This window comes from Myotis myotis, unplaced genomic scaffold (genome assembly GCF_014108235.1).
Source record: "Myotis myotis isolate mMyoMyo1 unplaced genomic scaffold, mMyoMyo1.p scaffold_m19_p_6, whole genome shotgun sequence".
In the NCBI taxonomy this organism is placed as follows: Eukaryota; Metazoa; Chordata; class Mammalia; order Chiroptera; family Vespertilionidae; genus Myotis; species Myotis myotis.
Window position 1 is genome coordinate 49869610 of NW_023416368.1, and position 13151 is coordinate 49882760.

General features: G+C 47.3%; 1 protein-coding gene across 6 annotated transcripts in view; it reads right to left on the reverse strand.

The window, feature by feature from the left end:
• TBC1D9 (TBC1 domain family member 9) overlaps window positions 1-13151 on the reverse strand; it is an 87869-nt gene that overhangs the window by 12592 nt on the left and 62126 nt on the right. For 2 of the 6 annotated variants that reach the window (XM_036312484.1, XM_036312483.1), the window contains 8 exons: window positions 12977-13147; window positions 11641-11791; window positions 8534-8748; window positions 5801-5918; window positions 5245-5530; window positions 4819-4948; window positions 2885-2983; window positions 2644-2712 (listed from right to left, as the gene is read on the reverse strand). In XM_036312484.1, the coding sequence (XP_036168377.1) occupies window positions 2644-2712; window positions 2885-2983; window positions 4819-4948; window positions 5245-5530; window positions 5801-5918; window positions 8534-8748; window positions 11641-11791; window positions 12977-13147 (1239 nt within the window). Of the gene's footprint in view, window positions 1-2643; window positions 2713-2884; window positions 3042-4818; window positions 4949-5244; window positions 5531-5800; window positions 5919-8533; window positions 8749-11640; window positions 11792-12976; window positions 13148-13151 lie in introns of those variants that run through there. The other 4 variants (XM_036312485.1, XR_004968132.1, XM_036312487.1 and 1 more) reach the window with 4 other exon arrangements.

Below are 13151 nucleotides of genomic sequence, written 5' to 3' on the forward strand. Positions count from 1 at the left end.
GCTGAAATCCCAGGGGCTGTACTGTACTCTGATCTATCATCAGTGATACCCGTCTCTGGGTGGCACATGTTGGTGACACATCCCTGGGAGGGGTCCCCTTTACCTGAATGATGTTAGTGGATAAAGGTTACCCAGGGCATCCTATATAATAAAAGGCTAATATGCAAATTGTCCCCTCCACCGGGAGTTCAACCAGGGGGTGGGGTCGGCCGGCCAACCTCCCACATCCCCTCCCCCGTGCAGGCCCCGCCCCTGATAGGCCCCAATCAGGCTGGAGCCCACCTGTGCATGAATTCGTGCATCGGGCCTCTGGTTTCCTCCTAACTAAGGCACCCACGGGACTTTGAAACCAGCTGAATGTGGTAGAGACACTTTCATGGCGCTCATAACCCTCAGGAAAGACAAGCCATGAAGATCATCATCGCCCTGCTCTGGGCTGAATCCCACAGCCCATCATCTGGGGATGGGGCGCAGAGATTGAAAAAGAACCGAAGTGATGAACTGGAAAGAGTTCAAAAGAAACTAGGGCAAAGGGGTTCTGGGCCACATTTTCCACCAAATCTGTGTCAAGGTGGCAGCCTTTCACCTTTCCTACCAAGTTTTAGCCCAAAGCCCAACAGTATGTGCCTTGGAGAGGACAGCATCTTACCTTTGCAGCTGTAGGGACCCCCCAGAAGAGCTGAAAGGTCTGGTAGGGTGGGTGTCTGACACACAGTCATGTCTCCATAGCGTTTAATAAGTTAAAGCCGGTTAGTGTTCAAAGACTCAAGACAGAGTCCATAACTGAGGTTTTTATCTTGGTTGCACAGAGACTCCTTCCCATCCCTGCCACCAATGAGGGTCTCAGATTCTTTCTCGGGGTGGGGAACTCCTGTTTGTCAACACACCCTGAGGGCAGGGTTACTGAGGTAAGAAACGCTGGCTTTCTTCACGCACAACCTAAAGGCACGGAGGACACACCTTGCACCTGCAGGCGCAGGGACGAGAGTGAAGGGTGCTGAGGTAAGAAGTGGCTCCACTCATCTCTGGAGCTGGGACTTCTCACCACCAGCCCCGTCCCTCCTTTTCCAGGTGTCCCCCTATGTCGGCCTCCTCTTTCTAATGCATATCCCGTTCCATTATCTGTCCATGGTCTTGCTGCCTCCAGCTGCTACTCCCAATTCTGTTTAGTTATCCCAAATCCTGGCCCTCTCTCCCCACTCCCCTGTGAGGCAGAGCTCTTCCCGGTCCTCAGAATCCCTTCAAAATCGGATCTCAACTGGATCATTATATTTTTTTGTTTTGCTTCGACTTGGATCATTATCTTTGTCCTTTAAGAAACAAAGAGGTACCCTTTTCTCATGGATAACCACTTACACCAAGCGATTAGCTGCAGGGCTTTAGTGATATGGGTAAATGACACACTATGGAGACTTCACTTTCAAGTGCTAAATGGAGGCTGGTGGGGGCACTGTTGTCCACTCTGTAGGTCACAGGGCTGGGTGGACAAAGCACATCACTAACCAGCTATGAAACCTCAGTCTCTCTGTGCCCACATCCAAAGCATGTAGAGTGTGTACCAGATTGATAATCACAATTTACTTCTGTTCTCAACATACATGTTTGGAGCACCTACCAGGGTCAGACAGTATGTCCGACATCAGTGAAACTAAAATAAATAGAACCTCCCAATACAGCTATCACATTCTGATTCTAAATTGTATTCGTATACAACTCGGACCTTTATGTTTGTGCCTTTATGGTTTGTTCTCATACTCACTTTGGGCCGGGGATCAAACCTGTAACCCAGGTACTTGCCCTTGACTGGGAATTGAACCTGCAACCCCTTGGTGGGCGGGCCAACATTCCAACCACTGAATCACACTGGCCAGGGCTGTTCCTGTACTAACTTCACAGTCCTCAATACAGCCAAGTTTATTTCTGGCAGTAAAAGACACCGTATACAAGCTACCCAGTTAGAGATCGTGATAAAATTGGTACCTGAATAAAAGGCATCTTTTAAATTTTTTTCCCCTGTCAATTGCACATTTTCACCTAAAATGTTGATAATGATGGCTATGACTAAACTATTTTTTTTCTAAAGAAAAAAAAATATCTGCATTGCTTTACTTCAATAACAGTATTTTCTGGTATGGGCTGAATTACAAAATGGAAATCACAAAAATGTAGGTTCGAATGGAAAAAGACATGCAGGTTATGATTAGAATAATACATGAAGAAACTGTTTTGTGTACTTACAGCTGTAAACCTACTTTTGTGCACCCCTATAATGGAAATCACAAAAATGTAGGTTCGAATGGAAAAAGACATGCAGGTTATGATTAGAATAATACATGAAGAAACTGTTTTGTGTACTTACAGCTGTAAACCTACTTTTGTGCACCCCTATAAAGTAGTAAGTCCAAGGAAATTGATAAAATATTATATGGACTAGAAGAAAGCTAACACATCCACTTTGAGTTAGAAGAATATGTTTATTTTTCATATTAGTATTCCATTTTTATGCTCTCAGCTCTATCTTCCTATTTATGCACACTGTAACTCACGCTTTCCCTTAAAAATGTAACAGAAAAATCTAGAATTCAATTATTAAAGTGAATTTTTTAATCCCCTGAATGTACACAAATTTACTTTGAAACTCACCTTGAAAAGAGCATAAAGTTCTTCTAGTTCGTCGATGGTAAAGGACGTTTCTGTCACAATGGTTCGCACCTATAAAAAGAACACATATAACTCGTTTCATAAACTCCAAAATGTCAGGTTGGGCAAGTTCCTGACTTTCTTCTAAGCCACCCCCCGTGTGTCAGCAGGGCTTTCTGAGCCGGCAGGCGTGCGAGGAAGGGGGGGTGGGGGGAGGCCACAGGCTGGTTCTCCAGGGACTCACCACATTCCGTTTGGTGGTGTCCTCCAGCGTCTGGATCACCTTCAGTCTCTGTTTGAATCTCATCTGCTCAATCAAGTCTGCCCGGATCGTTCCAAATTTCTGGAAGAGAGCAAGACTGGCGTTTCTGAGAAACCTGCTAAAGCACCCGGTGTGGTGTCTGCAGGACCAATGGAGACACAATCCCGGTGCATATGAGCCGTCTGGAACATTAGGAAGCTCTGTTTTTTCAACGTCATATAAATGAAATGGCACAGAATGTTCTCTTTTGGCCCTGGTTCATTTCACTCAGCATGAGGATTGTGAGATTTATCCAAATTGTTCATGTTCATGGCTGCTGAGTAATTTACTGTGTCCTGGGCCCTCCAGAAAGGTCACCTCGGTGTCTGAGTCCACCTGAGGCTGGGACTTCATCTTTTCCTTCTGGATAACTCTACAGAACCACAGAGCATCACCCACAGGTCCCACTCAGAGGAAAACTGTCCGTCCAATCGTCACTATAATCACTCCCAGTGTGGACTGGGGAGGGCACACCATGAGTGAGATTCTCCCCCTCTAGGCATTTATGAATAAAGATATCATCTCTCTCACCAGAAATTGATGAGAAATTAGATCAACATTATCAGAGCAACCTCCTGACAACGGGGGGGGGGGGGGGGGGGGTGCTTGACCAGGTCTCAGAGCTGAATGTGCTCCAGTATCTCCCCTACTTTTCTATTCTCCAGGCTGATTATCCGGGAGCACAGAAAGAAATGTGTGGCGAGCCTCTGGTGTCATGCGTCCATCCAAACCAGGTTATCATTGGCTCTGTGACGAGTGGCCCCATTCTGCAACTAGGGCAGTGACTCTCAGCCCTCCCTGGGCACTGGAATCAGCTGGGGAACTTTTAAAAAATGCTTATTCTGCCTAACTGGTTTGGCTCAGTGGATAGAGCGTCAGCCTGCAGACCCAAGGGTCCCAGGTTCGATTCTGGTCAAAGGCATGTACCTTGGTTTCGGGCATATCCCCAGTAGGGGGTGTGCAGGAGGCAGCTGATTGATGTTTCTCTCTCATCAATGTTTCTAACTCTCTATCCCTCTCCCTTCCTCTCTGTAAAAAAATCAATAAAATATATATATTTTTAAAAAATGCTTATTCTTGGCCTTATGCCAGAGATTCAGATAGAATTGGTCTGCAATGGAGCCTGTGAATTTATATTTTTTTAAAATTGGCTTACAAATTTTTTAAAGTGATCTGAAAGGATTGAAAGCCACCAAGTCTAAGGTTAAGTAGGGGAAAAAGGATAAACCATGAGGAGTTAATGGGCACTGAGTGCTTGGAGCTCCACAAACCACCAGATGCGATGAGATGCATGACACTGTGGTTCCTTCACCCTGAGCGGCTCCACTTTGTGATTCAAGACCAGATCGAGGGTCACGGGGGCCAGAACCACCTAGTGGGGAGCAGCTTCCCAACTAGGCCCAGCGATTCTAGAGGATTCACAGGGCTGGTTCTTCTCCAGGATGGTGCAGGGCATTCTATGTGCCCTGGATTGAGGAGGATGGGCTTAGCTACTTCAGAGAAGACCTAGCACTTGGCATGAGAATAGGAAGTGAACTGGTGTGTGCAGGTCAACCTCCCCAGGTCTGCTCTCAACAGCCCCACCTCAGTCCACCCAGAGTTGAATCTGAGCTGCCACTCAACCAAGTTTCAGGGTGGGCATAAGAACTGGAGGGTGAGAACCTGTCATGCCATATGCTCCATGGTATTACAGCCAGCAGAAGTCACGGACCCCATTCAGTGTCCATCTCTGCAGCTCAAAGCTGTTAGCTGGGAGGTAGCTACTTGCTCCAGCAACTAGTTCCCGGCAGGTAAAAGGAAGCAGGTACCCCCAGGGGTCAGCAACGGAAGTGACACTCTCAGAGTGCTGTGACACTGAGCCAGGAAGCAAGTCTTACCTCATAGGAGGTTCGGATGAGTCTGAAGATGTCCACCTCGGGGTAAGGCTCTACGTCATCACTAAGCAGGGAGTGGAGGTGAGGAATGGGAGGCAGTGTGCTGTCTTTATTGGTCACACTGTCTAAGTACCTGGAAGAAGAAACGAATCAGGAGGCTAAGTCACTAGGAGGCTAAGCTGGAATTCTCCCATCACAGTTCACACATTTTCTGCAAACTCTGCACTTGGAAACAAAAGACTAGAATTTCCTTAATGAAGTCAAATTCCCTTAACTTCTAAAACAAAGCATAAGAAAATGAATACTCAGCCACCAAGAGAAGTGGGCATGATGATTACCACCCAGCCAATTAAGACTCATAAAACCCAGGGGGAAACAAAAGTAACAGGAAGATCCAGATGTGATTTTCAAGGAGCCTTAGTACACTACCTTCCCAACACGGTCATGGCCTCCCCGTCGTCCTTACAGTTCAACAGTTTGTCCACATTTGCATCCAGCACCGCCAGGGCCAGCTGGAATATCACCTTGATGCCTTCGTAGAAGAAACAGTCAACCACCACAACAGCACTCTCAAAGGGCATCACGCTGAGAAACAGGGTGAGGAACCAAGACAGGGAGATGGTGGAAATGACGCCCAGGTCCTGCATGCAGTCGTAGAGCTGGGGGACGTAGTCTCGCGCCAGTTCCTCGAAGACGCCCTGGTCCACCAGGGCACCTGCAGCAGAGGGCACAAGGGCACCTTCTTACTAACGCACCCCAGCAAATGGCTCACAATTGATGCTGAGACGGACTCTGTCTAACTGTATAAAATCTCTATCGAATTCAGCCCTCTTGTTCCCATTGTGGAAAACTGGGATAGTCTGAAACTTTCCTGCCTAATTGGTGGCTGGAAATTGTGTGCTAGCCGGCATCAGGGCTATAGAAACAAACACCTTCTTGATGAGATGTGGAGGAAAAGGTAAGTACGTCCCCACCTACCACCTACCAACAACTCTGGTGTTGTAGTAGTCGGGCAGCATGCGCTCGCACAGAGCCACCAGGAGCCAGAAAGCCTCCTCCTCTTTGGCATAAAGCAGCAGCACTGAGGTGACGATATTCATGGCCTATAAGAACGAAAAGATGTCACCAAACACATTTTAACAAATAAGCAAATTTGTTAACCTAAACAATGACTGAATTAGTCTCACAGGGGCCAGCAAACTTCTGGAAAAGGCCAGATGAAATATTTAAAGGCTTTGCAAGCTACACACTCATATTCTTTGGAGTTTTATTTTGTCTACAGTCCTTTAAAAATATAAAACCACCCAGCCAGAGTAGCTCAGTCATTGAGTGTCGACCTATGAACCAGGAGGTCACAATTGGATTCCTGGTTAGGACACATGCCTGGATTGCTTGCTTGATTCCCAGTGTAGGACACACAGCCGATCAATGATTCTCTCTTATCATTGACTAGTGGCCCAGTGCATAAAATTTGTGCATTGTGGGGGGAGGGTTGTCCCTCAGCCCGGCCTGCGCCCTCTCAAATCTGGGACCCCTGCCGGTCGACAACCCTCTCACATCCGCTGGCTCCTAACCACTCACCTGCCTGCTTGTCCAATCGCCCCTAACCACTCTGCCTGCCGGCCTGCTCACCCCCAATTGCCTGCGCGCCCCTTGCCGGCCTTCTCACCCCCAACTGCCCCCCCCCCCTTGCCGGCCTGCTTGCCCCCAACTGCTCCCCCCCACTGCCAGCCTGCTCGCCCCCAACTGCCCTCCCCTGCCAACCTGATCGCTCCCAACTACCCCCTCTGTAGGCCTGCTCTCCCCCAACTGCCCCCCGACTCCCCACCAGCCTGTTCGCTCCCAACTGGCCCCCACTGCTGGCCTGCTCTCCCCCAACTGCCCTCCCCTCCTGGCCTGATTGCACCTAACCACCTCTGCCTCGATTCGGCCACCATGGCTTTGTCCAGAAGGATGTCTGGAAGGTCTCCTGGTCTAATTAGCATATTCTCCTTTCATTAGTATAGATATTTCTCTCCCTCTCTCCCCACCCCTCTCTCTCCCTTCTTCCCTGAAATCAATAAAAATGTATATTTTTTAAAAAATGTAAAACCACTTAAGTCATTTGCCTGTAAGTATTAAGGGTCTTCAGGAACACCAATATTCACTGAGAGAGACAAGCAAACCCTCAATCAAACACTTTGCCCAGAGGCTATTTGACAAAGGGTCTTAATCTATCCTAATGGTTTGCAGAACCAGGTACACATGGCTTAAGGCTCTCCTCTGAGAACAATGAAACCCTTTAAACTTAACAGTCCTGGCCTATTATTTCCATCTGGATAAGGAAGGTCCCGATAAGTACCAGTGACATACATTCTAGAGTGACCTGCTTTATTAAAAGATATTATCAGATAGCTCTTAGGGAGACAGTCTCAACTACTTTAATAGTCCTCTTAATTAAAAAGAGAACGATCAAAAGACAGATATGAACTCCATTCTATCAGAAGCCAACTAATTCCTGTACTTCTTTTGATCTTCTAGAAACCAGTAATTGTCCATCAGATTTCTATAATATAAATGCCAAAAAAGGTCTAATAGGCTCTTTCTTGTGGTAAGTCTTACTCAATATTTTCCCAAGTGAAATCATTACGAAAATTCCACTTGAGAATTAACCAGATGATTCTAGGTCATGACATGACTGGCCTGGCCAGTTATCAAGTCAAGGTAAGTTTTTTTAAGGGTCTACTTTGTAGCAGGCTCTTGACTAGGTATTGGGGGATGAAGGATGAGAGTTGATGGGGGGACACAGTGGTAACAAGTTACACAGGGCTTAAGTGTTGGTGTCAGAGAGACAGAATAAAGATGTGAAGGTTAATCAATTTGGGGGGTATATTTAAATTGTGCTATCAAATAAATAAAATGTGGTACAAGGAGACCTGCATTGTGTGTGTGTGTGTGTGTGTGTGTGTGTGTGTGTGTGTGTGTGAATTAAGCCTTTAGCTTTTAGGTGGATAGCCAGAGAAGGCCTCTCTAAATATGTGGCCTTTAAAACTTAAAGGTCACATTATCTTGGACCTTTCTCAGTTGTCGTTTGTGTACTCGTATCAGAGATCATTTTAGTTGGTATGTGGAGCAACACTTTTTCAATCACATTTAGCATTTATTGTAATGTGTGCTGTATTAACTATAACCATAGCATATAAGTTACATTCTCAAGGTCATGATTGCTTAGGAGGATGCAGAGTAGGAGCACTGTGGGACCCAGAATGCAGGAGCAGAGGCCTGGTGCTCAGGCACGCTCTCTGCTCCCCCAGGATGAGGGTGCATCAGAGTGGCCACAGGGACTTTCTGAGGTCACCCGCTACGTGGTGGTGACTAGTCAGGGCATTCTTGTCTCCTGGCTCCTCTGCGCAGTGCAGTGGTCCTCAACCAGGGAGCTTTTGCTCTGCAGGGGAAATCTGGCAAAGTCTAGAGGCATTTCGATCGCCGCACCTGGGAGGTTCTACTGGCACTTAGTAGCTAGATGCTGTCAAACATGTCATTAAACAGGAGTGTTATGGAACATCCTACAAAGCACAGGGCAGCCCCACAAAAAGAAGTATCCAGTCCAGCATGCCAACACTGCCAAGGTCAAGAAGCCTCGGCGCAGTGCAGTGATAGCGCTGATGGCCACAAAGCCTTCTTTCTTCTTACTTACTAGCTAGTAACACAATTAGCACAAAGCGCCTGTGACACTTACCTGGCAGTACCCTATGCTGGGGTTTCGAAAAGCATAAGCGGTTAAGACTCTCCTCAGAGCAGCAATGCCCATCTCATTCTGGAAGGCTGGGTGCTCGGGGAGGGAGCGGTGCAAATCCCTCTCGATCTCCTCCGTGGCGAGATTGCACTTCCCCATGGACTTCTCCACGAGGTCTTCGTAGTACCCAGGGTGCGTGGCCTTCTCGTTGATGGCACCTGGGAAATACCAACAGCTTCCACGTCAAAAAGTGGGAGCCTGTCCTTGGTCTGCAGCCTCAACTCACCCACCGAACCTCTTCACTTCCCCAGCCATTCAAAGGCGCCTGTGAAATAACAGTAAGTCCCGGGAGGTAGAGTGGTGTGCTGCCGTCATGGCCGAGCCCAGGACATTGAGAGGGGTCTCCTGCCTAAGCTGCAACAGTAAGCTGGCTACTTACAAGCCCCATCACGTGGAGGGAGGTCTATAAGCCTAAAAACTGTGTCCTGAGCAGCTTCCACAAACCACCTGGAGGGGTCGCTAACGAGCAGAGGAGGGAGGCAGTCAGAGTAAGCCAGGCTGGGGCCTCGGCCCACCCTTCAAACACAGCAGCTCTGCTTTTACTTGATTGGGGTTTTCCTGAAGATTGCACTTGAAAAAGGGGATCTTTGCCTCTCAAAACAAGTTGAAAAAACTTTTACTGAAATGGAAGCTCTGAGGGGCTTAAATAGCCATATTGAAGAATATGAAGCCATTTGGAGAGGCGGTAACAGAATATGTGGAGGGATTTTTTAAATTGCTGGGGTGGTGAGGGCGTTCCCAGCAGTGGGGGATGGCGGCTATGGTTGGGAGCCCTCAGAGGCTGGGCAGGGGGTGCAGAGGTGGGCTGAGAGACTTCCATGTAAATTTTTTTTTTACTTTATTTTTTTTTTTATTGCTTAAAATATTACAAAGAGTAGTACATTTGTCTCCTTTTTTTCTCCCCTTGACCTTCCCCCAGCCTCCCCTACCCCCCAGTGTCTGTGTCCATTGGTTATGCTTATCTGCATGCATACAAGTCCTTCGGTTGATCTCTTACCTCTCCCCCAACCCTCCCCAACCTTCCTGTTGTAGTTTGATAGTCTAAAATTTTTTGAAGACAGAAAAACCCTGTATTCAAATATCTAAACCTAAACATAATTATATGTACTTTATATAAGTATAAACTATACTTTCCTATACGTTACATAAATATGATTTATATATAAGTATAAAGTATATATATACTAGTACATATGATATATATACAAACTATGTACACACATATACATTATGTAACGTGTATATGTGTATGTGTGTATATATGAATACAGATATATATATGTGTATATATATATATATAATGTATGTATGTATATTCATTTGTATTTTACTATTTAGAAATTAGAGCCCGTACTGACCCAGTCCTTGTCCCTGAAGGTCACCCAGAGAGCCCAGCCTTACCCTCACACTTGCCCTGGAAAAGTCTGTGGGACGGCTACTTAACATTGGCTTTAGCTCTGTCCTCCAGGGTGATCTGCCAGGCTGACTTGCCATTTGACCTGCACTTCCCTTCACAGTGGGGTCAGAGCCAGGTCCCTGCGCAGAGTCCCTAAGGGTCACGGGAAGCAGGTGGGACTCCCCTGCTAGGAGCTGGGCTCTCTCCCGATGGGCAAGCTGGCTTCCACATGAACCCCACCCCCGATGGACAGGCTGAAAATGGGGGCTGTTTTATACCCAATCGAGGTGGCCTGTAGGCCACTTACCCTCTGGCCTCCTGTGGCTCATCACAGTTAGAGAAAATACTGTGCCTAAATGTCTCTGCAACAGAGTGCTGTGCGCACTGCTTCCTGGTGCTCCTCTCCAGTTTCATTTTCATCTGAACTGTGCTATAAATAACTCCCAATCTGAGTAAGGAAGATGAAAATGGAATTTTCTGATTACTCTGCCAGCGATTTGAATCAGGTTGTCAGGGAGACTAGTTCGCCAAACCCTAGGAAGGCGGAAGACTGGACAGTCAAGGTCCTTGTGGGCTGGGTTTGTGATTAGAGAGAAGTTGACTCAAATTTGAGTTTCTAAATGAGGAGCTCTGGCTGGTCTACTTAAGGACGAGAAAAACAAGACCTGTAAATGAGGATAGAACAAGCAACTTTTACATAAAACAGGTAAAGCCAATTATTTTCCAAGATCCTGTCTGTCCTTCTTCTGACATCTCATTATGGGCAATCACCATTTACATCTGCTTTTAGAAAGAGCCATGAGGTTTGTGGTTGTTTTTTTCAGACTTTGCTGTAAGTCTGGAAACTCTTAATTTTATGTTATTTTTTAAATGGAAGGCTTTCATAATAGCACTAGAGTAGGACCATCGTGGGTTCAAATAAAAATATTCACATCCACCTATTTAGAATGATCACATTTCAGGCCTCCACCCAAGCAGAGCACCTGACCTATATAGTCAAGGCCTTGATGTTGTGAGGGACAAAGGTGGGAGGATGGGGCTGGGAGGAGCTCTGGGCTCAGGGCTCCCAGGTTTGACCTGACCGGGTTACGTTTGGGCATGAGCATGGCTTGGATCAGGAAAGGTGGATACTTCGGTCCCACGGGTGCATGACCTGTCCCCTTCTGACCTTCCCAACATCTCCATTTGGAGGAGAAGTGTGATCTGTGCAGACTCTGGTCTCTGCCCTGTCTCCAGGGATAACCAGTGAATTCAGTCGGTGGCAAAATCAAGGACAAGGCTTCCTTACTCCTCCTACCCCCTCCCTCTCCACACCAATGACTGTTCTGCCCACACGCTGTCATACTTCAACATAATCAATGACGCAGCTGGGGAAGGAAAAGGACTCCCAAAACCACAGAGGATGATACTCTAGTCCTTTGAGTTCTTTTTCCCCCTAAATAATGTCAGTAAGCAATACATGAGGTTATCAGGACTCAAAAGGGGTGGCTTCCACAGTTGGGTCACTGAATACGTGTCCTGTATTTTTATTAAGGGACTTCAAGGCTCTGGCCAGGAAAGATTTAGGTCTGCATTGGGGTTTGCATCATTGAAAGAACTCTGATGCATGACAGAGGGCGACGGGGAGGCCCAGGGTCCCGCCCAGCCCTCGTACCTGAGAGCAGCAGCCAGAGCTCGCCCCGCATGCTCTCCGGGATGCCCTTCAGCACCAGCTCGCGAGTTTTTTCTGTGCGGTACATGCAGATCCCTTGCCCATACTCGGCAAAGTGAATCTTCCAGGCTTGCTCTTTCAAAAACTCCTTGGCCTGAAAGGGATAATGACACATGACGACATCCCAAAGGACTTTGAGGATGGTGAGAGGTCCCATGGAAAGTGTGAACATTGCCCCTTGCGAGCAGAGCTAAGTTCTGGACAGAACTCGTGAGAAGGCAGGACTCAGACATTCTGGCCTCCTTCCCTAATCAGGCCCATCTATCACGTCCTGCGGTCCTGTCACGGCGCCTTCTGGCCCCGAGTCAGAATTCTTCCGAGACAGGTCAGCAGAATGCAGATGACAGTAATGGCTTTACGCCCATGCCTCCAAGTTCAAGTAAGTTGTTTTTTTTTTAAAATATATTTTATTGATTTTTTACAGAGAGGAAGGGAGAGAGACAGAGAGTCAGAAACATCGATGAGAAAGAAACATCGATCAGCTGCCTCCTGCACATCTCCCACTGGGGATATGCCCGCAACCCAGGTACATGCCCTTGACCGGAATCAAACCTGGGACCCCTCAGTCTGCAGGCCGACGCTCCATCCACTGAGCCAAACTGGTTTCGGCTCAAGTAAGTTTTTTAAATGTGCACTAAGAACTTATATGATGGGTTGACTTAAACAGTAGTGAGATCAAGACAAAAAAAAAAGTCACCTATACCCTCTAGAACTCGTCGTTATCCATGAAAAGCCACTCTAAAACCTAATGACACATTTAGACAAGATCTGCTTTACTTACAAGAAAATATCTATTTACATAGATATGAGTTCACTTTTATTTAAAAAACTAGAGGCCCCGTACATGAAATTCATACACAGGTAGGGTCCATAGCAGCTGCTGGCTGCCGGCCGGGGCCTCCCTTCCCTGGCTGCTGGCTGCTGCCTGCTGGCTGCTGGCTGCTGGCCAGGGACTCCCTTCGCTCCATGTCGCCCCCTGGTGGTCAGTGCACATCATAGTGAGTGATCGAACTCTTGGTTGGTCGAACTCCCAAGGGGACACTTTGCACATTAGGCTTTTATATATCTATAGACTAGAGGCCCAATACACAAAATTCGTGCAAGGGACTCGGTTCCTGCCACCGCAGCGGCGGCCACCTCTGCCTCGGCCCTCGCAGCCCTGGCTTCATCTCGAAGGTCATCCGGTCTAATTAGCATATTATGCTTTTATTATTATAGATATTTTTAAATGGTAATTATCTATTATAGAAAGTTTCGGGGAAGAGCAGGAGGGACCCACCAATTTTGGATTGAATTCCTCGGGAGACCGTCGCCGATACATGGTCATCAGGGTCTGTGTGGCCGTGGGGACACTGTTGCCATTTAGGTTAAACTGGCGCTCTCCCTCAGAGTCCGAGCTGGAGTTTTTCTGGGGGCTGGAGGAAACGAGGCTGCTCGGCCGAGAGTACACCTGC